Source organism: Haliotis cracherodii, unplaced genomic scaffold (assembly GCF_022045235.1).
Source record: "Haliotis cracherodii isolate W230 unplaced genomic scaffold, xgHalCrac1.p SCAF_8, whole genome shotgun sequence".
NCBI classification, from domain to species: Eukaryota; Metazoa; Mollusca; class Gastropoda; order Lepetellida; family Haliotidae; genus Haliotis; species Haliotis cracherodii.
The window spans coordinates 58,381,940-58,406,988 of NW_027266341.1; the positions used below are offsets into that span (position 1 = coordinate 58,381,940).

General features: G+C 41.2%; 2 protein-coding genes across 3 annotated transcripts in view; both read right to left on the reverse strand.

Annotated features, from left to right (window-relative positions):
- Positions 1–716: 716 nt before the first annotated feature.
- Positions 717–5,566, reverse strand: LOC139449583 (tolloid-like protein 2). Its single transcript, XM_071231042.1, has 5 exons — positions 5,512–5,566; positions 4,452–4,563; positions 3,477–3,601; positions 2,501–2,662; positions 717–886 (listed from the first exon to the last, which is right to left on the reverse strand). The coding sequence occupies exons 1-5, from the start codon at positions 5,564–5,566 to the stop codon at positions 717–719; spliced, it is 624 nt and encodes a 207-aa protein (XP_071087143.1).
- Positions 5,567–8,264: 2,698 nt separating this feature from the next.
- Positions 8,265–25,049, reverse strand: part of LOC139450493 (transcriptional regulator ATRX-like) — a 38,044-nt gene continuing 21,259 nt past the window's right edge. For both annotated transcript variants that reach the window (XM_071232210.1, XM_071232209.1), the window contains 14 exons: positions 24,236–24,373; positions 22,510–22,685; positions 21,469–21,714; positions 19,822–19,994; positions 19,228–19,295; positions 17,961–18,120; positions 17,109–17,382; positions 16,454–16,578; positions 15,246–15,423; positions 14,311–14,493; positions 13,974–14,136; positions 13,639–13,721; positions 12,277–12,369; positions 8,265–11,787 (listed from right to left, as the gene is read on the reverse strand). In XM_071232210.1, the coding sequence (XP_071088311.1) occupies positions 11,485–11,787; positions 12,277–12,369; positions 13,639–13,721; positions 13,974–14,136; positions 14,311–14,493; positions 15,246–15,423; positions 16,454–16,578; positions 17,109–17,382; positions 17,961–18,120; positions 19,228–19,295; positions 19,822–19,994; positions 21,469–21,714; positions 22,510–22,685; positions 24,236–24,373 (2,363 nt within the window). In that variant the 3' untranslated portion in view covers positions 8,265–11,484. The remainder of the gene's footprint in view (positions 11,788–12,276; positions 12,370–13,638; positions 13,722–13,973; positions 14,137–14,310; positions 14,494–15,245; positions 15,424–16,453; positions 16,579–17,108; positions 17,383–17,960; positions 18,121–19,227; positions 19,296–19,821; positions 19,995–21,468; positions 21,715–22,509; positions 22,686–24,235; positions 24,374–25,049) is intronic.

Genomic DNA, 25,049 nt, shown 5'->3' on the forward strand with positions numbered 1-25,049 from the left:
AATTGTGTTTCGGAAATCAGCTCCACTGTTTGCATGCTGAAAAGGATTCATTGGGTATTTACTCATGCTGTTTTTATACATTTGAGTTATTAATTTAATGCATGCTTTTCTGTACGCAAGTTAGGGGTGGGGTGGGGTGGGGTGGGGGTATTTTAGACAAATACGCCTGACCACAAGGATCGGGTATGATGAATCCACCGCATTAAACACATCATAATGCAAGTAATATAAAGTCAACAAGAACTAGGAAGTCAACGATATTTAATAAATAACAAGATTCCATATACAATTTATCTATAAGGCGCCAATCTGTGGAAGCTTCATGTTCGGAAGACCCGGATGATTTCAAATCAGGAGTAAATAGAATGTTCCAAGATTCTGTCAATGTCCTCTGATGTGTTGAACTGGTTATGACGAAATCCGATATGTCGATTTGGCCGAGTATATTCTGATGTGTCGACCTTGCTATGGGTATATCCCGATGAGACGATATGGTTATGATGAAAGCTGATGTGTCAAAATTATGAGTATATTCTGACAGAGACCATATACCGGTATATGGTGTCTGATTCTGATGTGTCGATCTGTCTATGACTATATTCTGATGTGTCGAGTATATTCTGATGTGTCGAGTATATTCTGATGTGTTGATCTGACTATGAGTATATTCTGATGTGTTGATCTGACTATGAGTATATTCTGATGTGTTGATATGGCTACGAGTATATTCTGATATGCTGTAAATGCCGCTCTCGTGTGTATCGTAAATTGCGAATGATGACAAGAAAGAGAAGCGTAACTAAGATGACGAGCAGAATAACACCAAATATCCCTCCGAGGATGAAGTTAGCCACTGTGTATTTCGCCTTGGCGTCCGGGAGAACATCTGGAACAAATATAATTCATTTGAACAAGTTGGGGCTTACAGCCACTTTGAACAGTTCTCCCAATAATCCGATATAAATACCGAAATAAGCCGAGCGGAACCCTGGCATACGTGGTTAAGGGACGTAACCCCTCCGTGACCAACTCGTGCTATTCCGGGACAAGCCGAATGGAAAGGGTCTACAGCCTTGACTGGAGAAAGACCAGAATAACACAGGATGTCAAGGAATGGTAAGACCTTACTTTCATGCAGGTGCAGAGCGCATGACTTTTTATACTCCTTACATATTGTTAACTAGTGAGCTTCTTTACTAAATATGCATTAACTCCTTGTCTTGAAAAGAGAAAGAGTGAGTGAGTTCAACGTCACATGTCACATCGGCAATGTTTCAGCCATATCGTGACCATCTTCCCGCGGCAAGAGAGTTAACTGACTTTAAAAGTCCAGTTTCCACCCTTGCCGAACAAGGGTGGAATTCCTTGACTCGATCGTAGCGCCACCAGTGGCTATTACGAGTTATGTCCCTTCTATGCCTCTCCTATGCACCAGTCAGATTCCACCTCTCGTATCACTTGCATTTGCTTCAAACAAAATGGCGGCGCCCAGTCAAGACGATCTGATCGATAATCAAGATCTATATTGTGATAAAGCGGGTCTTACATCGCGAGGTGCAGCAAATCACATGAGCACCTTGATTAAAAACATGAAAAGATTGGGAAGATATCTGTTTACAACGAGTTGGCGGTGCAAATGCTTTGCAAATCCTTCAATCGACCGAAATCTGCATGACAGTTTACGAACCGGATTTCGATTTCGTAACGCGATTTTGTACTATGCATAGACTCGTTAGTCCAGCCAGACTGCAACTCCATAACACCAGCCCAGTTCGGCAAGGATGGAAGCTGGACTTTTGTAGTCAGTTTACTCCCCTGCCTCGGGGAGATGTATCGTGACGAGAAGTTATACATTATGAATACATATATTCAGATTAAATATAAACCTGTCATCGATGGACAGTAACATAACTAGAATATCACAGATTAATATTTAAAACTAGCATACAACCATAAAAAGATATCCTTATATGTAACAATACATAATAAAAAGGACTATAGATGGCCAGGAGCTTATAAGGTAGATCACCATGCTAGGGTCCATGGGGACTCACAGTACCTTTGCTACCTGCATGGACCCCAGCCGGATTTACATCATCCCTTCAGATGTTGGCAGTTATTGTCAACTATTGGCAGAAAAAACCCAACTACTTCGAATGACCTGGTCTTACATACCCGCTCTGGGTAATTTTGATAATTTTAACCCCCATCAAGGGTACAGCCACTAACAATTAAGATTAACTAATATCTTCCTACCAAGTCTAAAAAGATTTTTTAATTACAAAACATATGTTTCAAAATTGTTTAATTTTTTTATTTCTTTAAAAAAAAAATAATTACATGGGAATTAATACGATTAAAAATACCCTAGACAGATGATGATTTGGAATATTTCTCCCTGAAAAGAGAAAGAGGTCCCGAGTATATGAGCAGCCTTAATCGGCTTTTAGGACAACCATGAGGTATCCTGATGGGCTATATCGTGTAGGTAGTAGCTTACCGTTCTTGGCTTGCCAGTACTGGATGTGGAAGCCTGGTTTATCTTGCCCGTGAGTCACTGCTTGGAAAAGAACCGTCGCCGACTTCCCCGACGTCTTAAACGTCTTCCCCGGGGGCTTTACACCGCACCACCCCAGCAGTCGGGGACTCAGACGCCACGGGCCTGTAGGCCAACATCATGGGTGATGATAAAACAACTGTTTTAATTTGACAATATAACATTGGATTTTGACTTCTCTATTAACATTTTGATACCGCAGTGTCGTCAAATCAATGGAATCACGCAGCTGTTTCAATCAGGACACACAACGACATGCAATGTGTGATCTTTCAGACCAGTAATTTACTGCACTCACTGACATTGATCCCAAATGTCCTCAAGATTTATGACATTTGCCTCCACCAGTCACGTAAACGTTAACCTTTTCGCTATATAGCAAATAATTCTTGAAAAACGTACTTTCCAATATTATTCATCAGTATACACTGCAACTAATATTCTTTATCGCCGAAAAGATATGACCTTTAAAGAACCGGGATAGAATAGGTCTTTAGCAACACACGCTTGCCGTAAAATGCGACTATGCTTGTCGTAAGAGGCGACTAACGGGTTCGGGTGGTCAGGCTCGCTGACTTGGTTGATGCATGTCATCGTAACCCAATTGCATGGATTAATGCTCATGATTCCAGTCAGTGGATTGTCTGGTCCAGACTCGATTTTTTTCACAGAGCGCCGTCATATAGATGGAATATTGCGGAGTGTGGCGTTAAACAACCAACAAAAAAAACAAATATCGCCGAAAATGCATGTTTTCGCTTTATAAGTATTACAACACATGCAGATATATTCGAAAAAACATAATCGCCATTCTATTTAAAGTGGTGAGGACAATAGAGATATTTTCGGAATATATTACATCCGGAACTCATCAAAAACATCAAAGACTAATAAAGACCCAAACGTATATTAGCGTTACCGTCTCTGACGTCCAGATAATCTCTGTAACAAGACGGTGACCCTTCCAGCTCAAACTTGATGACCTTGAACTTGATGATGCCATCTTGAATATCACTTTCTATAAACCACTTGCACGCTGATGGCCTGAAGTGAAAAGTGTACATTACTTACAAAGTACGTTGCAGTAACCCATTTAAAGATTTAAACATTAAACACATGGGAAATTCTATTTCCTTTTTTTTGTTTGTTGTTTAACACCGCACTCAGCAATATTCCAGCTATATGACGGCGGTCTCTAAATAATGTAGTCTGGACCAGACAATCCAGTCATTGATGTCATGAGCATCGATCAACGCTATTGGGATACGGTGACGTGCATCAACCAAGACAGCGAGCCTGACCACCCGATCCCGTTAGTCGCCTCTAACGAAAGCATGGGTTGAAGACCTATTCTATCCCGGATTTTCACGGATTCCTATTTCCTAAACACTTAAAACGGAAATGGTCACAACAAACTTTCTCTAATAGGTATTCTAAACACGACACAGCGCAAACACTGCCAAAAACCTGTCTCTGTCGAAGATGGCTCATTGCTTCCTTTACATTTACATGCATCATCGCACACAGGCAACATGGTAACCATTAATGGCGCTTGTCAATAAGGATGAGCGTTCATGGCTGCACAGAGTACTTTGAGGTCATAAAACAATCCTTAACACAGTTTGAATTTACGAAATGTGTGTGTTAGAATATCCAAGGCATAAAAAGCAAGATCAAATGAAAACGTTTGTTGCATTTGAGATATACATATACATTTACACTGGTGACGAGTGACAAGAGTTTAACTTCCCTTAAACAATATTCGAACAATATCTCCAAGACTGGGTCTCATGCAATGTGTCGAACACATATTTCAGGCCGACGAGCTAACACTGTAACTACTAGACTACCCCGCCGCCCCAGTGGACACTGGTCAGCGAATACCATAGCTCACCTGATATAATTTCCAGGGAAGCCAGGTGAGGTCAGGTTCTGCGGTGTGTCGGTGGCAACGATATACTTCTCAACTGGGCATCTGTCTCCTTCCACGGCACCGACCGATTTGCCTACAAATGTTGCTGTCTTTGAATATTTATGTACCAATGCCTCATAAGAGTAACAGACACAATATCCTCCTAAGATCATCTCTCACAAATAAATTCCATTATGTGCTGTTACGAATTTTACTTATGTCATGTCAAATCAGATATGTCAATTATCTATGCGTCTGCATGAAGATATTACACATAGGATTCATAGTACAGCCATTTACCCGTAAATGGATATCAGTGAGTGAGCGAGTCGGTATAACGCCACTCTCTATCAATGTTTCACATTACATTGTGTCAGTTCACGGGCCCGTTCCTCAAAGCGATCTCTGCGCTACGACTATCGTAAGCCTATGTCAAATTATGGGAGTTACGATCGTCTTGGCGCTAAGATCGCTTTGTGGAACGGGACCCAGGTCCCCCCCAAAGTTTGATGTTTCTGGTCCCCATGATGCACGTTGTTTACCTCTTCAGTGAAGTGTGAAGCCCATTTCTGGTGTCCAAACCATACTAACTCACTCACTCACTCTTCAGTGAAAGCCACCCGTGAAGATCCGGGTTAGCAACCCATGCTTTCCGTAAAAAGGCGACTATGCTTGTCGCAAGGGGCGACTAACGGGATCGGTGGTCAGACTCGCTGACTTGGTTGATGCATGTCATAGTATTCCAATTGCGTAGATTGATGCTTATTATGTCAACCACTGGATAGTCTTGTCAAGACTCGATTACTAGTATTTACAGACCGCCGTCAAATAGCTGCAAAATATTGCTGAGTGCGGTGTTAAACATCAAACAAACAAACAAACAAACAAACAAACAAAAAAGTGAAAGGGTCAAACTCAGTATCACTGAGAGCCGAACCCTCGAGCAGCGGGCCCTGGCTCGGATATTCAAGAACCCCAGGAAAGCTGGGTTTGACGGTGACAGGTGAGCTATGCAAACAATTAGAATAACCTGCATACTAACGTGTGTGATCGAGGGAGAATATGGCCGACACCATCAACAACTCTCCAGCCCTCATGACGCGTTATCCTTCGTAGGAAGCCTCGTTATGACCTGAAAGAGATGCACGTGCGGCACGTTATATGCATGAATTTCTCGTGTAGGTTACAATGTGTTTTTACAGCGTGCATTAACTGCCAATGAGCAGACGCAAGTGCCGCATCAAATGGTAATTACTGATAATGCGGAACTTTTGAGTTCATGGTATAGAATAAGTACGCTATAATCATCCTCTATAATATGAATATACTTGTATATCGTGAACGCAATTACTTTTTTCTTCTTGTCTACGCGATGAGTTTAAACTGGTTCATAGATCATCCTTGATTACCCAGCGTATGATGTAGCCATCCAATTATGCAGGGGCCGTGGTTATAAAGACTGTTCCCTTTATTTTTCAGATTAATGTTTTTATGATGTACCCTTAGACGCACTGAAACCGTTCGTCTTGACGATTAGTTTGTTGTATACAGTTGGAGATCGATCCACCCGTGGACCTCCCTTTTAAAAATGCTAGATCCGCCCTTGAATATGTCATTATAATGAAGTTTCAGTTAGCAGTCATTATCATATATAAGATCACAGACCACAGCTTCCATATGTTATATTCAAGGCATCTTGATATATTTAGTCCGATTTCCTTCAGAACTTTAACGAAGAACTTAACAGTCACGCGCTCTCTCTTGTTTTACAAAGCCGTAATTACTAATTAGGATAAAGAGTTACATGCAAATATGCTTTCTTAAAACGTGAAGTAACAGACTGCGTACCTTACACTGCCAGCAGTAATAGCATCCACCTCCAGTCTGAAGTGACGAGATTTCATTTGGCCAATGTCGTACAAAACCAAATGTCGCAAACAGAATTCATGCAGGTATGAACGTCCTCGTCGAAATGTGAACCGAAGAAATCCTATTGCCTTCCGGATTAATTCCCATTTAGTATGATAATCCCGCTGTACAAAGTATAATTTACAAGAGCCGACCGCTCTCAATCTGTGCACGATCAGTGGTATTAACGCCTATGGGCGTTGCGTTATGGAATGTTACAACCGAAATAGTTGATTATTAATGCTAATAGGTAGTCAATCACTTCTGAACATGTTAATTATTTAAGTATAAACCCCCCTTGCGGAGTATATTTAATATAACTTTATCAGTAACACAACGTGTTTCGAAGGCCACGACAGCGCATGTCCATTACATAAGTCTGATTCGATGGGCATGGCACAGATGTATGCTGCTTTATGATCGAACCAAGTATTCCGTAGCAATACAGTAGTGTGAGAGGAGTCTTCTGGTAACCAGGTTTACACACAACCCACCCTACAAATTGCACCCTAATTTATTATCCAGGTTGCCAACAAATTGTATCCTTTTGAAATTCCCGAGTCCCGAACAAATTGCACAACGCATTACTGAATAACGCGAAACTCACACAGCCTTGTTTCTGAGGTTCCGAGTCCGAATTTTCATATGGCATCGACAGGCAATATCGAAGCTATCAACCTTACGCATCCTGCAGTATGTGAGTTACGTTTAACTTATTCGAGCATTATCAAAGTTACAAGCAGCTAGAAACCAAGACCTACCGAGAAGAATTATGTAAATGTTTGATATTTTCTGGATCGCCATCAGCAATTCTGGAGCATGTTTGCAAGATGTCGTTCTTGACGTTTGAACCCTCCAAGTGTGTGCGCGCGCCATACTCAGCAACATTGCAGCGGCCTGTAATTAATCGAGTCTGGACGAGACTCCAGCGATTGATATTATGAGCAACAATCCACACGGCTGGAGCAAGATGTCAATCAACCAAGTTACTGAGCCTCAGAAACCTATCCATTTAGTTGCCTCCTGCGACCAGAGTAGGATGCTGGGGGCCTATTGTTACACAGACTCCCAACAAGATCTAGCAACGGGAGCAGCATGGACAAACACCATTTGGCAGGTGATTGAGAATCATACATGGACAGCCTGTGATGGAGCCTGGTGGCGATCACATCCAGATGACTCTCCCAATGAGAAGAGTCCGTTATCTGTTGAGGCCACACTCAGCAATATTCCAGTTATGCGACAGCAGGCTGTAAATTATCCAGTCCAGACCAGACCCGCAAGTGGTCAATATTGTGTGTAACTATCCACATCATCACCATACAGATGACCCTTTCAGGGTTCTTAGCAGACTAGGTCCCCAGTAGAACAGCAGGAAACAGAATGACCCTCCTAATTTTGTTATGGTGCTCCTGTGATATGGTTGATGGCATGGGCAATGGGCTATCCATATCTTTTTATAACATGCAAACCCAGGTCTGAAGTGTGATGCCATACTCTATGTAAATGTAGACACCCAAGTTTGTGGTTTCGTGGTAGACTTCTTATAACCTGAGTCTTTCCAGCACCTTTGTCAATAATTTGTTTGTTGTTCAACACCGCAACCCAGGTATTTGACCACGCTCTGTAAATAATAGATTCTGTGCCAGACAATCCAGTGATTAACATCGTGAGCATCGATCCACACAATTGGGATCAATGACATGCATCAACCAACTCAGCGAGTCTGACCGCCCGATCGCCTCCAAGGACAAGCATAGTCGCTTTTTACGGCAAGCATGGGTTGTTGAAGACCAATTCTACCCAGTATCTTCAATATGGCTCACTGCACCACCAAATACTAATATTCTTTAACGATGGTAACAAAACAGAACAAAGAAGAGTGTCTCGCTTAATCATTTAATCTTCAGACAAATGTCGTTACACATGAAATCCGAGGCTGTCAGTCTGTTCCAAGTTTGGAATGAGAGCCTCAACACACCAACACAGGTCAATCGAGTTTTAGCCAAATAAGCATGGAGATGTATGTAATATATCTAAAGTATTTTCAAACCAATGCAGGCCAAGACCTAGTTATCAAACCTATAATTTAATAAAGACTAGCTTAACCAAAAAAATGTCTCCTTGTCGGTCAAATTAATTTCTCTTTCTAATGAAAATTTAATAAGCAAATTCAAATTGAGATAACACTGTAATATGTATTTTTGAAACACACGTTTATGACAACCAAACATTATTACACTTAGATGATAGATGGTCAACATGGCAAAAATAATTTCTGTGGTACAAACATTAGTGATAAATATTATAAAGCATACGACCATGGATGGTATGAAAGACTGTTTCTATGTTGAAGCATGCCACATGCTTGTACATACAACAGGTTCATGACTATATACAGGTGTGGAAAATAAATAAGACTGTCTGCACGATAACAACCACTCTCACACATTTTAAATACTAAGCGATAGGTACTTGTGTAAAAAATAGAAATATTTCAAATTAAATCGAAATAGGAAAGCACAAGTATTTTTATTAACTACTAACTATGAATGAAAACACAATGGCATAAAAAGAGATTACGGTTATTGTCAGATATGTATTAGACTTCTTGGGATGTAGTAAACAAAAACATACAAAAACATTGAATTTATTGAGGACAAAACCAAATATCCTACATATGAGGGCCTCGAGTGTAGATACAGTATTATTATTTCCTTCAAAGCAGATCACTTGAATTTAGGCTGGGTCCTGAAATGTCCTACTTTCCATCTCACCATAACTGCTATACTGGTCATACCTGTCAACATTATAGGAATCCGACTTGCACATAAAAATCTCAGCAAGTGTAAATGCTAAGGAAAATGTTAAAAATAAAAACCCTGGACATTAAACTTTATGCTAAAATATTGTGTTGAAAATTGTCATAATACTGGTTCAAGATGACAACAAATCAGACTCACTCAATATTATATCATTTATTTTATCTTTGATAAAACATGGAAAGACTCCAGTTAAAATGTACCAAAACTTCTTGGTAAGTTCACTTTTCAATAATAAACAAATAAGTTTAGTGATTTTAACAAAATTCAGCTTCAATTGAAAGTGTTGGTATCTCTGAGTGGTTTGTACAGGAATACAGGACATTTTGTTTTCACAACTTTAATATGGTGATGAATCTGAATGAAGGGAATATTGTAAGTTGTCAACCAATTTCGAGGGATATATGATGTGATGTGTGAGCGCATGTATCCCAAGCCATCAGGTGAGGGGTACATATGCTCACATGCAGTGCACCAAAACATGTGACCCGACGAATCGTTTGACAATGAATTTATCTCACCAACATTCATACAGACCTGTAGAGATGTCAAAAGTTTCACTAAGTTACTGTGATTCAGCCATTTTGACAGCTAGCAGATGCAAATGAAGAGTTACTTCTCCTTAAACAATGCATTCGGATAAAGATTGGTTCATTTCATTCAACAAATACTTATTCGACATAAGGTGTTTTCCCGATCGATTTCTAAGCAGGCTACATTGAAAACAATTGGCTGTCCCTTAACTTGTAGCTAGTATTTTAATGTAAGATGGGTTAAATAGCTGTAGCTTACAACTCAGAACCACCTATTTAGATCTGATGTCAAATGATTCTTCACATACCACAAACACCAATATCCGGAAAAATAAAAAGTACACACTTGGTTCCTCATCACAATTCCTTTCCAGCTGAATGAATAACAATCTTTTTGAAATGTCTATACACATACAGAAAGTTGCCTCGTGGTGCTCACCTTTAGAAAGTTCATTTAGTACAGTCATATCACAGCAGTCCATTTAAATGTAAGGTAAAAGTTGGATAAATAATCAAGGCTGGGTCAGACAAACAAGTGATTGATATGAGCAGCGATCCACAACGTTGTGGTACAATGACAAGGAATCAACCGAGTCTGACCGCCTGATCCACTAATTTGCCTCGTACGACGAGCATAGAAGGCTGAGAACGAATCTTAACCACAATGAATTCCCATGTGCGGAAAAGGCGGAAGTGACAAGTACACTATTGCACACAGATGATCCTAATTTGGGTAAATCTGGAATTCTTTATCGAACAGGATACAGAGATATCCATGTACATGTTACTGTTAGAGAACTATCTGAATTGGACACTGCAAAGAGTTTTGGGAGCGAGTGAGGAAGGTTGTGCTATTATTAATCAATATTCCAGTACAGGACACCAAGATGGACTTCCCACAATGTATCAATGTGAAATAAGTCTGGGGGTTTGGCATGAGTGAATGCCACCAGTTAACCCTTATGGAGGTTCAGATTTGAATCAGTCAGTCATTACCATTTTGAACGCCTTTTTCTGAAAAGAAACATGTTGCAAGTTTGCAGAAATGTTCTCGCTACAATTAACATAATGAGTATTAACAATTCCACTGGGATGAGAATAAATGTCTGCAAAAACAAACTTCACCCAAGACATGCAGCTGATTTACGAAAGCTTTTTTAAAATTCATATATGAAGGAAAAGAATTAAAATCTTTCGTTCTCTTAGCAACTCTCGGACAAGACGGACGACAGATGTTTCAAAAAGATACAAACATTATGTTACGAGGCAATCACCACACGCACTTACTCTCTAAGATTAAATGTTACATCTCCATTTGTACATGAGCTTCATCACGGTCTGGTCCAGATCCTGCTATGGCTACCACCAGTGGTCAGCCTCCCAGCAGTACACATCTCCACATTATTGTTCTGTTTGTTACAGTACGATAACGACAGAAGCAGACTGTGTAACAACATAACAACAAGTTTACTTTAAACCACAGCAAGTTGAAAACACTGGCTCGTCAAAACTGCACCAGACAAATAACGTAAGCTAGTGAAAGTTTTAGCAAGCCTTGTATATAATGTTATGGTTTTCCAACCTGCACTGCACTGCACCTGCAGCCCCACATCACAGGCCAGACAACAGGCCCTTGTGCCAGCCCTGTTTCTGATCCTAGTCCTACCCCCATCCTTTTGCCAGCAGACTAATGCCGACAAAGATCATGTCTAAATGACTACAATACACACGTGGCCCTACAGTCCCCTCTTATCAAGATTTGGACAGGTCTATCACTACCGGAGGGTTGTTTGGGGTGGTACTGCGTGAGTGGGAGGCATCTTTCTTTCCGGTGCTGCCACTTGGCGTCGTGAGAATGCTGCGTAGCGCTCCGGCCTGGTTGGGTATCCGAGGCTGTGTGCCTGATGACATCCCCATCCTGGGCCCCATTGCACCACCTCCACGGGGATAGGCTAGTCTGTTGCGGTTCAAGACTTGGATCTGACGCTGTTGGCTGCGAATGTCATTCTGAATCCGTTGTAGTCGATGCATCTCCATTAGCCGTTGCTGTTCAATCTGAAATACAGTAGATGAGTTAGTGACGAGATCTATGCAAGAAAGTAAGACAGCAAGAGATGAAATGGGGTTACCTTGCATCCGTGTGCGTGCATGCGTGGACTCATGACAATTTTCTTGTGCTAGCCCAATGAGATACAATGCTGCAATGTGTTAAGATTCATATCCCACTCAGACACAGTATACTGAATCCGAGCCCAGAAGACCGGGTAACAACAAGTACCATCTTTTAATCTTTTTGGGTTTGACACGACTGGGGATCGAACTGTTGACCTTCTGCTCTACCACTAGACAACGGAGAGGGTCCAGTTGGGGGAGAGAAAAAGGGAGAAAAAGGGAGATGTGGGAGAGAAAGAGAGTGCAAGCGAGCGAAAGAATAAACCCACTACCAAGAACATACCATCACTTCAACCAATACCATGCCCTATCTGAAGCTGACAGTCTACAACATGGTGTAAAGTAACATGTGCCAGCCCTGCACTGACTGACCTGCTGGTTCTGCATGGACTGCTGGTAGAGGATCTGCTGCTGTAAGATGGCCTGGACCTGGGCCTGGAACAGGTCGGGCGGCAGGTTGGGAAACTGAAACAACACACAATCAGAAATATACCACACGTCACAGATGTGAGCAGCCTGAGAATCCCCTAACTGAAGGGATTAGTGGAAACCTAATTACAATAGTCCGCACCTTGTATCTAGTCCTGCTTGAAAGACACAAAAATGTTTATGATCTTTACATTTTCTGTGATATTCTGTTTAGTTCTGTAGCAAAATTGAAGCATTCAGAATTGGTCAGAGTTATAGCCCTGAAATGGTACTAGTCTAGGACTACCATTGTTGTTTTTTTACTTGTCCACAGCATATCTAAGTAGTCTGGGGCTTGTGGACTAGCAGCATTATTCCTGCTGTGTTAGCAAGTGAATGTTGTTTAACGCCAGTCAGTAGTATTCCAGTTATATGGCAGCCTGTAAATATTTTTGATTCTGAACCAGAGAATCAATGCTTGACATGAGCTGTGGAGGTATGATGACGTCCATCCAAGGAAGTTGCAGAGCCCGACTACAAGATAACTAGGGTTTGCTTGTTGTTTAAAGATGCACTCAGCAATATTCAAGCTTTATGATACCAGTCTGTAAATAGTCATGTCTGGACGAGACAATCCAGTGATTGACATCATGAGCATTGATCCACCCAATTAGGATACGATGACATGCACCAAATCAGCCAGTCATCTTTTACGGCAAGCATAGGTTGCTGAAGAGCTATTCTACCCAGGGTCTTCACAGGTCCAGATAACCAGTGATTAATATGACAACATTCCATGCTGTTTGGGCCATGTAAGTCGCCTGTTACAACTAGCATAGGTTGCTTGGGACCAATTGTACCCCGGAATCCACCCTTGAGGATCCTGAGTAGAATAGGTCTTTAGCAACCCATACTTGCCGTAAGAAGCGAGTCACGGGATCGGGTGGTCAGGCTCGCTGACTTGGTTGATGCGCGTCATCGTATCCCAATTGCGTGGATTGATGCTCATGATGTCAATCACTGGATTGTCTGGTCCAGACTCGATTATTAACAGACCGCCGTCATATAGCTCGAATATTGCCGAGTGTGGCGTTAAACAACAAACAAACAAACATACCCCAGAATCAACGTCCCTACTTAAATTCAAACATTGATAAAGTTAGGTTCTTTGAACTGTGCAGCAATTCATGCGTATTGTTTGGAACAATATCTCTACTGCACTGTGACCAGTAATTAAGTACTTAGTATTCAATTACATGAAACCAGTTTGTTTAGTACATGTATGTGTAATCGGAGTGTTGTATGTACTGTCAATTTGAAACCTACCCTCATCTTGACCATCTGTACGATCTGCAGGACATTGTCCGGGCTGAACATTCCCACACCAGATGCTGTGCTGGCCTGGGCCACTGTGGAGTGAGAAGAATCAGGGTTAAGTCACGCACATTGTCACAAGAAAACATCATCTTGTTAAATAGACCAACAAGCAGGAATACCTGTGGTTGATGTGTGAGCACTGACACACCATCAAGAACAAAGCCAATTTATTCTACCCCGGACCTTTCAACAAAGGGATCAAATATCTATGCTTCAGCTTGACAATTGCAAAGTAGGCAATCTTGAATGGGTTCGGCAAATTGAAAGTAATCCCCCTTGCTCACCCCTGTTGGTCATGCCCTTCCTCTCGTTGTCATACTCCTCCCAGGCTGCCTTCTTCTCCTCTTCCGTCAATGTCTGGTCAGCACGGTTCTCCAGCAGGGAGTCATGCTCGTGGAACCTGACAATCTGTTTGTCCTGCTTCAGGAGCTCAGCCAGGAGTACATCCTAGATAAGAAAGGTGCTTTAACATTGTTTAACTCTAATACATAAATAGCTGTACTTGGTTCAGAGCTTCTTATAATTAATGAAAGCATAATTTTTCTGCCACACCATGAACCAAACCATGCTTTTCTGCATGACAAACATATCACTTAGCCATCCATTCCTTTACTGACTCACCTTCGGCAAGGCGTGTATAGTTTTGGGCTGATTTGGATCATCAAGGCGTTCAGGTTTAAAGTGGTAAAGTTCGCTGAGGTCAGCTGAAGTGAAATGTCGGTCAATCTGATGTTCGTCCACGACTCGCTGGGAGAGGGACTGTTTTGTGACTTGTCGTTCATAGATCTTCTCTTCCATAGTACCCTGAAAAACACAATTCACATTTCTTGGTGAAAATCCTTCTTGTCAGCACATCAGCCTGCCTGTGACGAATAGTTACTAGGTGAACGAGTAAGAGGCGACTATCGGGATCGGGTTGTCAGACTCGCTGACTTGGTTGATGATGTCATCGTATCCCAATTGCATGGATTGATGCTCATGATATAAATCACACGATTGTCTGGTCCATACTCGATTATTTACAGAGCGCCGTCATATAGCTGGAATATTGCTGATTGCGGCGTTAAAAAACAACAAAGTAAGAAAGAAAGGTGAATGAACTATCAAGAAGAAATGCCAGGTAAGACTATGGGGATTAATGTCATGTTCAACATTGTTTACTTATTCAGCAATGTTCATGCACGCGTGTGATGCTGCTTGCACGTGTCCGCAAATGAGATACCAGTTTTAACATGGATACTCCACTCTGACTCTCGTTGGCCAGTCTTTGTTTTACCCCCTTAATTCTGAGTGTCAGACAGGGAAACAAGTACCATCTTTGGTCATCTTTTTGTACGAGACTGAGCCAGACCAACCGATTCATTTCGGTTGACTAATGAAAAGCAAAGGTTCATTTGTATGTTTGTTTCATGTTTAATGCTTCACTCAGCAATATTACAGCTACATGATGGCGGTCTGTAAATAGCAGACCAGGAAATCTGAGTGAGTGAGTGAGTGAGTGAGTGAGTGAGTGAGTGAGTGAGTGAGTGAGTGAGTGAGTGAGTGTCTTCACATACCTGAGCCAAAAATCTGTAGACATAGCAGGGTTTAGTCTGTCCAAATCTGTACACCCTGAAGATGGACTGAATGTCATGCGACGGGTTCCACGAAGCGTCGAAGATGATGACACGGTTTGCTGCAACCAGGTTAATACCAAGACTTCCTGCCTTGGTTGAGATCAGAAACAAGCGAGATCTGCAATAACATAAAAACTCACTGATTATCACAAAATGAGTCAGGTCTTCCACTGGTCTCAGCAGTAATTGCAGCGATATCATAATAGGGATAACATGAATTGTATGTTTCTGAGGGAGATATTTACATAGAAAAACTACCACAATAAAATTTTAAGAAACAAAATTGTTTTCAAAGATGTCATACACCAAACACAAAAGAAGGTCCAAATCAAACGCATCGTTCCATGTTCCCCTAGGCAAGGGAGTTAACTGACTGTAAAAGTCCAGTTTCCACTCTTGCCGATATATACTGGAAGTATGGAGTTCTATTTTGGCTGGACTAACCAGTCTATGCATAGTGAAATCAACATCCGGTTTGTAAACTCTCATGCAGATTTCAGTTGATTGCAGGATTTGCAAATGTGTACCGTCAACTTAGCATCAAGAGATATTTTTCAAATCTTTACAAGTTGTTAATCATGGTGCTCACGTGATTTAAAGCACTAAAAACAGATCTCTAATAGCGATGTGTGTGCATGCGCTCTTGTACAAATCCAGACTAGTGCTGATATTACAGTGCCAGCCCACAGAGATATCATGCCCCAGCTTAACATGAAAACCCCACTCAGACATAGCATCAAACTTCAAGCCAAGCCAAGCCAAGCCAACCAGCCCTTGTGTTAGCCCCTTAACCCCTAGCCAGGCAGGGTAACAACAAGTACCATCTTTTGGTATGATGTGGCCGGGAATCAAACCCTGGCCTTCCACTCTCTGGGCAAATGCTCTACCACTAGACCACACATGCAGTCATTGACACTGAGAAATAACACAGGGCATAACATATCCACCACATTGTAACAGCAGCCTTATTTTGTTTCATTCATAACTGCCTGTTCATGTCCCTTTTTGAGACAAAGGATACTCTGCTCGCACATAAGCGAGAATTAAATACGCTTCAGCGCTGAATTTTCAAAAGGGTACGGGTTTGAGTTTTTGCCAGAGAGACATCAGAGTAAAATATTTGACTTTAAGGAGATTGCACAACGTACCTGAAGTTTTCCGGATCATTGAAATGATCCGACCATTGACTGCGGAGCTGTGGACTTGTAGACCCATCCATTCGAAAATAGTCTGCCCCCTTAGTCCAGCTCTTCCCGAACACGGTCTGGACAAACTGAAAACAATAAAATGTTCAGTCAGACTTATACACCATTCAGATTGTGTTGGTTCATACATGAACAGTCCGATTCAGAAGACACAGACATATGTATTTGTTTTTGCATATTCCACTCTGGGTATGGTTTTACACAAATTTGAGAAATTTCACCATATGGGAACCAGGATTGAACCAGGTGTGAGGCATCCTGAGGCAGTGCTATAACCACTAGGCTACCTCGCCACCCTTCCCACTATACAGGCAGTTTCATTACCTTTGGCATCTGCAATTTTCCTGGAAAGAACACCTGGATTTGTAGAACCTACCCCTGTGATAGGGCCCCAGTGGCGACTTGTAAAATAACAAGCTGGATCTATTGGTGGGGCACCTGCATTCCATTTAGTTGCATGAAACTCCCCCTTATGCCAAATGTAAACATAATATTATTTATATTTATGTGTGTGTTTCTTGACACTGTTACATGTTTTGTCTGATATCGAATCAGGTGATTAAATTGACTGAATGTTCTCTTTCTTTCATCTTTCTACCTCTTCACTTTCATCCTCCTTCTCTCCATCTTCTTTCTTTTCTCCATCCTCTTTCTTCTCTCCATCTTTGGCTTCACCATTTTGGTCTTTCTCTTCCTTTTCCTTCCCATCCTTTTCTTTCCCCTTCTCTTCTTTTTCTTTCTCCTCTTTTTCTTTCTCTTTCTTTAGTCTCTCCTCTTCCTTCTGCATGGCTGCCTCCTCTGCTTTCTTGTCGATGAAATCCAGGAAGTATTCAATGATGTCCAGTGACAGCAGACTTTGGCTGAACACAAGCCTGCAACAGTTTGTAAACCATGTAGTAAGCCATAGCATGAAGGTCTTGAAACTGTTAAATGCTATCATGTACCTGTCAAGTGGATACTTAAATACACTACAATACAGCAATTTTACAAAAGTTGATAAACGAAAACATTAACTTTTGAAAGCAAAATAGGTCGAATGATTTGTATGTAGATATTGATACTCTTTGTACTAGTTAATGAATTTTCTGTCCAAAACCACTTCTTTCGACTTCACATATCCTCTGAAACATTTTGTTTGTTTGTTTCTTGTTTAACGCCGCACTCAGCAATATTCTAGCTATATGACGGCGGTCTGTAAATAATCAAGTCTGGACTAGACAATCCAGTGATTGACATCATGAGCAGCGATCCGTGCAATTGAGATACGAAGACATGCATCAACCAAGCAAGCAAGCCTGACCACCCGGCCCTGTTAGTCACCTCTTATTACATGCATAGTCGTCTTTTACGGCAAGCATGGGTTGCTGAAGACCTATTCTAACCCGGATCTTCACAGGTCTCCGACGAATCATAATCCAGAAGAAGCACGTTCACAATTTCCAGTACTCACACTTTGTCTCCGATCTCTTCACACATGCGGAGGATCTCGAAGAGGAGCAGGAGCTTGCCACTGAGATCCAAATTGCTTTGGTCCTCTTCTTTCACATACTCAGCCCACCACTCACTGCTCACTGGCTTTGGCCCATCATCTATCTCGATCCCATCATCCTCTGCAATACCAAAACAAGCTTTGCAATCCTGCACTTGCTAATGCTATGCATGTTATTCTGTTAGACACACTTGTTAACAACCAAATTCACAGTTGAATATGTCTCTGTCACGTATGGATAAGAAGTTCAGTTTTAGAAAACATCATAACATTTGGGTGCAGGGCTTCATTTAAAGAACTTGATTTAACTTGCAACTGGTGCATGTTGCAATGAAAACCTAGTTGCACCAGACAAAGCCAGGATGCACCCTGGTCCCATAAATTTGGAACATAGATGCATAAACTAGTCTAAATAAATAAAATCTCAGATGACTTTGAATAAGGGAGTGAATATGGTTTTACGGCACTTTTTACCTATATTCCAGCATTATCACGGTTGGGACACCAAATATGTGCTTCACACATTGTACCCATGGGGGGAATCGAACCTGGGTCTTCGGCATGACAAGTGCACGCTTTAGCCACTAGGCTACACTACCGCCCCTCTGATGACTGTCATGGTTTAACATACATTAATGAGGAATTGCTGGAAAACATCAGGAACACATAATCTTGCAGTACCTTACTACTTTCCGTCAAGCCCAAGAACGCATGACAAATCACAAATAACACAGGGATTAGTGATGTAGAATATCACATAAAGCTTAGAGGCATTGAGTGTGTTCATAGATCGATGTGTGGGTTAGGCACAAATTTAAAATGCTGCTACATGCACTTGGTGCATGTGGACATAGCTCAATGCTGGAACTTAGTGAGTGAGTATGGATTTACGCCGCTTTTAGCAATATCACAGCGAGGGACATCGGAAAATAGGCTTCACAGATTGTACCCATGTTGGGAATCGAAAACCCAGGTCGTCGGCGTGATGAGCCAACACTTTAACCACGAGGCTACCCCACCGCCCCCGCTGGTACTTAGACAGGTGGGTGACATGAGAACCTTGGCATCAAGTGTGATGTCAGTCTTGGAACATTCCATTGGGGGAAATTCATGAATACTGGCATAGAACCGAGTGTATCGGGGTAGTCTGTGACTCCAACCCTTGTTCAGCAGATCCCAGCACAAGGGACATGACTCTCTACAGGAAGTGACCTGTGACTGCACTCACCTCCACCTCTCGACCGTGTCTTCCAGTCTTTGACCACTTCCTCCTTGTCACTGTCTTCTGGAGGTGGCCTGAAAGTTGAGCAACCTCCATTGATACATATAACCTTGACCAGCTATTTCCTAACGTACAACTTCCTTGCCTACTCGTTTTTGATTAATCATGTATTTGCTGCTCTCCATATCACAAATTGTATTTCACTTCAAACTAACTCCAAACTTCACCTCATATCGGTGTTTCTTTCCCTACTTAAATTCTAAAAACATTTAGTTTTATCAATCACAGCTACATATACTGTAGCTCAACAATGTTTATTCTTTACTTCTTATTTTTATTATGTCATTATCAATTCACAGCAATATTGATACGTTACAGCAAAACAGATTTCTGTATAGAGACAACTTCTGCCACTTTTTGCTTGTGGACAGCTTGGATTAAATGCACAGGTATTTCTTGAGAGATCCAGTGACCGGGGTAATAATAGCACTTTGAGCATGCTCCCAAGTGGTGTGGAAATATGCACAACATAAATAGCCTCCTATTATTATTATTATTATTATTATTATTATCATTGACAAGTAGGGTATGTTGACTTACTTCCCCCGCCGAGAGCGGCGAGAGCCCCTGTTGCTGGGCCCTGCCTCCACGCTCTCCCCCGAGTCACTCTTACTGACGTTCATGACACTGTCCTCACTGTTGTCAGTCATAGACGCCATCTCCTCATCCGTGCTGTTGTCGATGAAGGAGTCTTCACTATCATCATACTTCATCTAGTAACACAAGTATATAACATGAAGTAGCAGAAATCATCACAACTTCAGTGAGACAACAGGGAGTCCTAGATTTCTGTGGTTCTGGTGTAAATATTTAACAAGCATGAAATACTCATGTCCCCCGCCAATATGACATGTCCGGTGGTGTGCAAGGCAGGAAATATTGTACAGCTTTCAAGAAACAAGCACTACCGCCATTTTTCAGTCAAAGTCAAAGCCATGGAAAAAATTTAAGAAACCTAAACTATCAAGAGGCACCAGTTCACCACTAGACATATCTATGTGCTTTGATATCATTTGGTTAAGATTTCTCTCACGTTTTTTTAGTTTTGCTCCGAAAACAAAATGTGACGGACGGACAGCACCCATCCTATATCTCTCTTCATGGCGGGGGATAGTAAACAAGGAATACCAGTCCTCGTCTTAGATACATGAAAAGGGCAGGGACTAACCTAGGTCTTTATATTTGTGACTCGTGGAACTCGCAGCAAAACATTTTGGGGATTCCGGGCACGGATTGTTTAGATCAAGGTTGTTTCCTGGGAAACAATATGACCCTGGACAAGACAATTAGGTGATCAATATTATTGGTCACAATTATTACGAAACAATAAATTAAATCACAGAGTCTGATCCCTATAGTTCCGTTGACAACCAGCAGAGGTTGCAGCAGGCCTATTTCACCCCGCAATCCGGGAAAATTATGAATGTCGTCTTAGACTTGCACTTATTATACATGGTGAATTCTTTGCTAATGGACACAAAATGGAAAAGGAGAGACTGAAAAGCCACAATATCAGAACAGAACTGTTAGTTGTACTTACAAGCATGCCACAATTAAAACAAGTTTCAACAGTCATACTTTTTTGCATCTGGTAGGATTGATTGATTGTTTCAAGTGTTTGAAAGGCATAAAGAAGTGATACACATGAGGAAGAGAATTTATGGATGTCAGCTTCTATATTATGATGAAAAAAAAAAATTGGAGTATATACTAACTCCTTCACCAGCTGAATAAATGCCTGATATAATATTCACCTTATGAAGGAGTAAGTACATACTCCGAAATATTGTGTTCCTCATAATAAAGAAGTTGACATCCATAAATTCTCTTGCTTGATTGATTGTTGTTTAACACAGCAAATATTCCAGCTGTATATACTTGAGTCTGGACCAGACAATCTAGTGACTACATGAGCATCGATCTATGCAATTTGGAAACGATGACATGTATCAACCAATTCAGTGAGTCTGATCATCCCATCCATTAGCCGCCTCTTAAGCAGAGGTTGTTGAAAACAAATTCTAACCCTGGATCTTCACTGGGTGCATCTGGTGGAACTCACAGTGTGGACTGTACATGTCCATGCCAACCTTTCTGCGTCGTCAAGTGAGAAAGAGTGAGTGAGTGAGTGAGTGAGTGAGTGCACATGCGTGCGTGCGTAAATTAAGGCGGCGGTAAGGTACCAACCCTGTTATCAGCTCGGATCTCAGCCAGCTTCAGCACCCAGGGATGTGTCCAGATCTTCATGAGGTTCTGGTAGTCAGAGAAGAGTCGCGCACCTCTATTATTAGTGGTAGGTCCTCCATCTACACCGATGCCCGCCAATTCAAGGTATTTCTCATACAATTCTATCTGGACAGGTGACAGGCGGACTGATATCACATACTCAAACTTGGGTGGCAGGAACTTGGTAAGGGCAGAATAATCTCGTCTCTGTAAAACAATAGTGAGAGAAAGTGGGTTAGTTTTGAAATAACACAAGGTCCATGATACCCCATGACATGAGTAAATGTTGTTCTGACAAACCACAATGTAACTTTTCCGGGTGCCGTTCTACAAAGCGTTCTAAAGGCAAAGACTATCTAACTCCTCTACCTTAACAGTCATAGTACACACAGTGTGTATAAAGGCACGCAGGCTGTTAAAAATATATTTCATGGTTTACAGCCGCTTTACCAAAATCACATTTCTTATTGACAAGACTGAAAGTAAGAGGACAGTAAACAATGATAGCATGCCATTTTTATGACCAATGCTTGAGATTGTAAACGGACTCACTGAAATCTTGAAATTAAATACACTTCAGAGAACACTACATTTAACAAAGCACTTTATTCACCAGAAATGATGAGCCCACATGGACCAAGCATATAGTTTCTCTAGGTACACTGGTAAAATAAATGTGATATACCACGGCTTTGCGTTTCTTATCACTAAAAATAGACAAGGGGAACCCAATGGTAACAGACAAGTTCACTGCCTTCGAAATATATACTTAAATGTATATATCAATGTTTTGTTCAACAACAAAGATGTTTAAGGTACTTTATTTACCGGCAGTCACATGAATTACCAGTCCAGACCTAATTTTACAGGTAAAAACCTGGTAATTATCGGTAAACGTGAACACTGCCTACTAATTATGAAACAGTAGTTTGTGAGATGATGGTACACCTTTCCAACCCGTCAGTAGTGTATGTAGGGCATGAAAGTAGGAACTAGGACTACCTGAATACACCCTGCAAGCATCTCGTGCAGGACGTGAGCTCGACGTCCCATCACTTTCACGTCAAAGGCTGTCGAGTCGGAGTGCTGACCATTTGTGATTGGGTTGACAAATCTGTTGAGAAACTCTTTCCTTGTACCCATTAGGTTTGGCTTCACAAAACTGGCCATGCAGTGATCTGTCCAGAAATAAAGCAATGAAGATTTAAGCCAACAGTTTAAATGTCAGAAGATGACAAATCCCCCTGGACCCAACAGTAGTAAAAGGCCCTTACTTAGCCCTTGGTTAATACATGTACCAAGTTTGTATAAAATATCTTTCATGGTTTTCAAGTTATACACCGGAATCGAAATACGGATGGACAGACAGAGAGATGATGATGATGATGATGATGATGATGACCATCCAATTCTTTCAAACTACTATAGTTAATCTGTGATTACTATGGTTTGTTTGTTTGTTGTTTATCACCGCACCCAGCAATATTCCAGCTATATGGCGCAGTCTGTAAATAATCGAGTCTATGCCAGACAATACAGTGATTAAGATCATGAGCATCGATCCACGCAATTGGGATATGATGACATGCATCATCCAAGAGTCTGACCCCCCGATCCCATTAGTCGTCTCTTGAAGAAGAATCATGTATTCCACAAATCATGAAGTCTCACTATTCAGTGTTCCCGCTGGTTTTTGAAACTGCCAGTCCTGGTGGACTGGGAACTCTGAAAATTACCAGTCTAATTTTTGTCAGTCCCGACTTTCAACAAATCAAAAACTGTATGAAAGTTACCTGGATTTAATTCTTTCAACATCAGGGTTAATGCCATGACATCATATCTGAAGTAACTCAGATAGATCTACACGTCATTCACACAAAGTTCAGTTACAATTTTCTTTCTTTTTTAAAATTATTTTGAGCCTAAGTCACTAGAATTTTTTTTTTAAATTCCAACCAAAGTGAATGTTATTTCCTTGCACTAAAATTAGACAGGGGAAACCCTGATGGACAGACAAACTGACTTTGTTCATAAATATACTTATTTGAATATTGCCGATGTTTTGTTCAACAACAAAATGAGTGAGTATGGTTTTATGCCACTTTTAGCAATACTCCAGCATTATCACGGCAGGGGACACCAGAAATGGGCTTTACACATTTCAACAACAAAGATTTATGGGGTACTTTATTTACCTGTCCCCAGGGATTGGCAGTCACATGAATTACCAATCATTATCAGTAAACGGGAACACTGCCTATTATTTATGAGAAATATTTATCAACCATTACTTGGTTAAAGTTGGAGACATCACTCAAATCTGTATAATCAACAGATTGTCATGACTTGTCCATTACCTTATTGTAATTCAAATTTCTAAAATCAATGTAAACATCGGTTCAGCAATAACGTAGTTTTAGTCCAATAGTCCTTATGATGACAACATATAGCAAAACCCATAATAATGGCAAATTTCTACTAGTCCTCATGATACCGTAACTATTTGGCAGTTTGGCAAGGACTACAGGACTAGTGCCAATTTCTAACGCTGAGGTTACAATTTTTCTTTTTGTTATCATCAATTTCTGTTCCACACTTTGATCAAACCCCAACTGGCTAATATAAGATAAAAGCTATTTCCAAAGAGCGATTCATAACTATTACAACTGTATACTGAATTCACACTGAAATGAAACAAGCTAAAACAAGGTAAAATGTCTCAACTTACATTCCAGGAGATTATTCTGCAAAGGTGTGCCTGTGAGAACAACCCGCCGCCTGGTGCGGACTTTGTTCAGCGCCTGTGATATTGACGATGAATCATTCTTCAGGATGTGACCCTCATCACAGACAACAAGGTCAGGACCTGAGGACAAACAGAGAGAGAGAGAGAGAGAGAATGTAACAAGGTTCAGAACAACTGACGGAATGAGCAGACGGCTTTCACTGTAACCAACTGAGTACTGACATTCTGATATAACAAAATGTCTTCTTGTTGCTACAGAATCTCCTGATTGTCAGAATATTGTCAAATGTTTAGGGCAATACTCAGCTGTTAACACAAAAGTTTGTTTGTTTGTTGTTTGATGCCACACTCAGCAATATTCCAGCTACATGACGAAAGTCAGTAAATAATCAAATCTGGACCAGACAATCCAGTGAATGACATCATGAGCATCGATCCACGCAATTGGGATCAATGACATGTATCGACCAAGTCAGCGAGCCTGACCACCTGATCCCGTTAGTTGCCCCTTGCAGCAAGCATAGTCGCCTTTTATGGCAAGCATGGGTTGCTGAAGACCTATTTTACCCAGGATCTTCACGGGTCGTGTACACCAAAGGGCTGAGTCAGCAATACTAGATGTGTGGCAGATAATGTGCATATTCAAGCTGTCTCTTCACTTCGCTTGTTTCTGAACACCACACTTAGCAACATTCCATCCATATGACGATGTGAATAATGAAGTCCAGATACTCCAATGATGAATATTCACTTCAATAGGATGCAATGACACACAATAAACAAAGTCCCCGAGTCC